General features: G+C 37.9%; 1 protein-coding gene across 1 annotated transcript; it reads left to right on the forward strand.

The window, feature by feature from the left end:
• The first annotated feature begins 685 nt into the window (after nucleotides 1-685).
• Nucleotides 686-1,468, forward strand: LOC109592746 (uncharacterized). Its single transcript, XM_020008125.1, has 2 exons — nucleotides 686-1,114; nucleotides 1,162-1,468. Exons 1-2 carry the CDS (start codon nucleotides 706-708, stop codon nucleotides 1,449-1,451), a joined length of 699 nt encoding a protein of 232 aa, XP_019863684.1. The 5' UTR covers nucleotides 686-705; the 3' UTR covers nucleotides 1,452-1,468.
• Nucleotides 1,469-1,482: the final 14 nt, after the last annotated feature.

Genomic DNA, 1,482 nt, shown 5'->3' on the forward strand with positions numbered 1-1,482 from the left:
ACAGCGGTGGCAACAGCTACTCCAGGAGCAACCAATGAACCAGCTAATAGTGCAGGTATACTTAAACTTAGATAAAAATTGTATTTATTGTTCCTTCTTTAGTTGATGTGCAAGCTAGCGTGTTCCTCCTTGCTGTTCTAATGATATTTATTGTCTTTGTTATGCATTAAATTTGTAAACTCCATTAAAGGGACACATGCACGGAAGCACGTCATCTTGAAAAACTGGCCCGTTTTTCAAGATGACATCATTAATGATGACGTTTAGTGTTGATAACTATTCATAACGTGCGGCCGCGCCCCTAATAATTAAGGCAAAATGGCTACTCGAGTGGCTACTTGTAAATATTCCTGGTGTTTCTTCACTAAAAAGAGTATCTTGGGGTGGCAAAAGAGCTAATTCTGTTCGAGAGAAGTGTTCTACAGATGCCTACTCCTGGTTCTGCGACTGATTGCTGTCTCTACTCTCTACGCGTGTCTAAACACGTGTCATAACTATTAATTAATGATCTGTTGCACGCCCAATTTAATGTTTACTTCCTCTACAGTAACGTGTGCATTCTATTTCCGTGAACGTGTCCCTTTAATGTGTGGGTAGTTTCCTTTTTAAAAATAATAATTATTTTTTATTTTCACCCGGAAGGGTTCTGATAAAATTATAAAATTAGACACAGGGAATTGGGGGTAGGCTAAGGCTAGCTCTGCGATGGAGGAAAGCTTGCTGTTGTCTATTCTTTTTTCGAGTCTAGCGCTTTGCCAGATAGTCACTATATATAGAATTCCATTGTCAGAGTATGTAATAGCTTCTGAAGGTGAAGAGATATCTCTGTACTGTCTCACTATTAATAATGTTCATCAAGCTCAAACATCATGGTTTATCAGGAAGGTTGGTGAAAGCCTTAGATCAACAAGCTATAATGGGTCTACTGGAGAGCTCACAGAGCCATCAGATTTTATTGGGCAATTCACAGCAACTGGTGACCTACTACAAGGGACGCTGACATTTCAGACTAACTTCACTTTATTGAACTTTACTAGAGAATTCGACTTAACTCAGATTACTTGTGGTACAGGGAACGCTGGAGAAAGTTTCATATATACCATTGGACTACCAGGTAACTTATACATAAATTAAAAAATCAAATCAATCCACGTCTCATAGTTACTCCATCTCTAATGACAAATGATTCTGTTCAAGCAGTAGAAGATGGTGATGTCAGTGTTGATCTACAGGGAAGACCACCCAATGCATTCCCTCCAACTATAACATCTTCACAATTATCATTAAATGATAATCCTGTATCTAACACTGGAGTAACTGTGAATGATTACACTGCATCATTTACTAATGTACAACGTAATCAATCCGGTATATATACTCTAACTGTTAGTAATGATGCTGGAACTAGTAACACTACATTTACACTTGATGTACAATGTATGTATATATAAATGTGTTCATTTGTCACTGTCTCTCTCTCTC

This window comes from Amphimedon queenslandica, unplaced genomic scaffold (genome assembly GCF_000090795.2).
Source record: "Amphimedon queenslandica unplaced genomic scaffold, v1.1 AMPQUscaffold_4086_Cont23929, whole genome shotgun sequence".
NCBI classification, from domain to species: Eukaryota; Metazoa; Porifera; class Demospongiae; order Haplosclerida; family Niphatidae; genus Amphimedon; species Amphimedon queenslandica.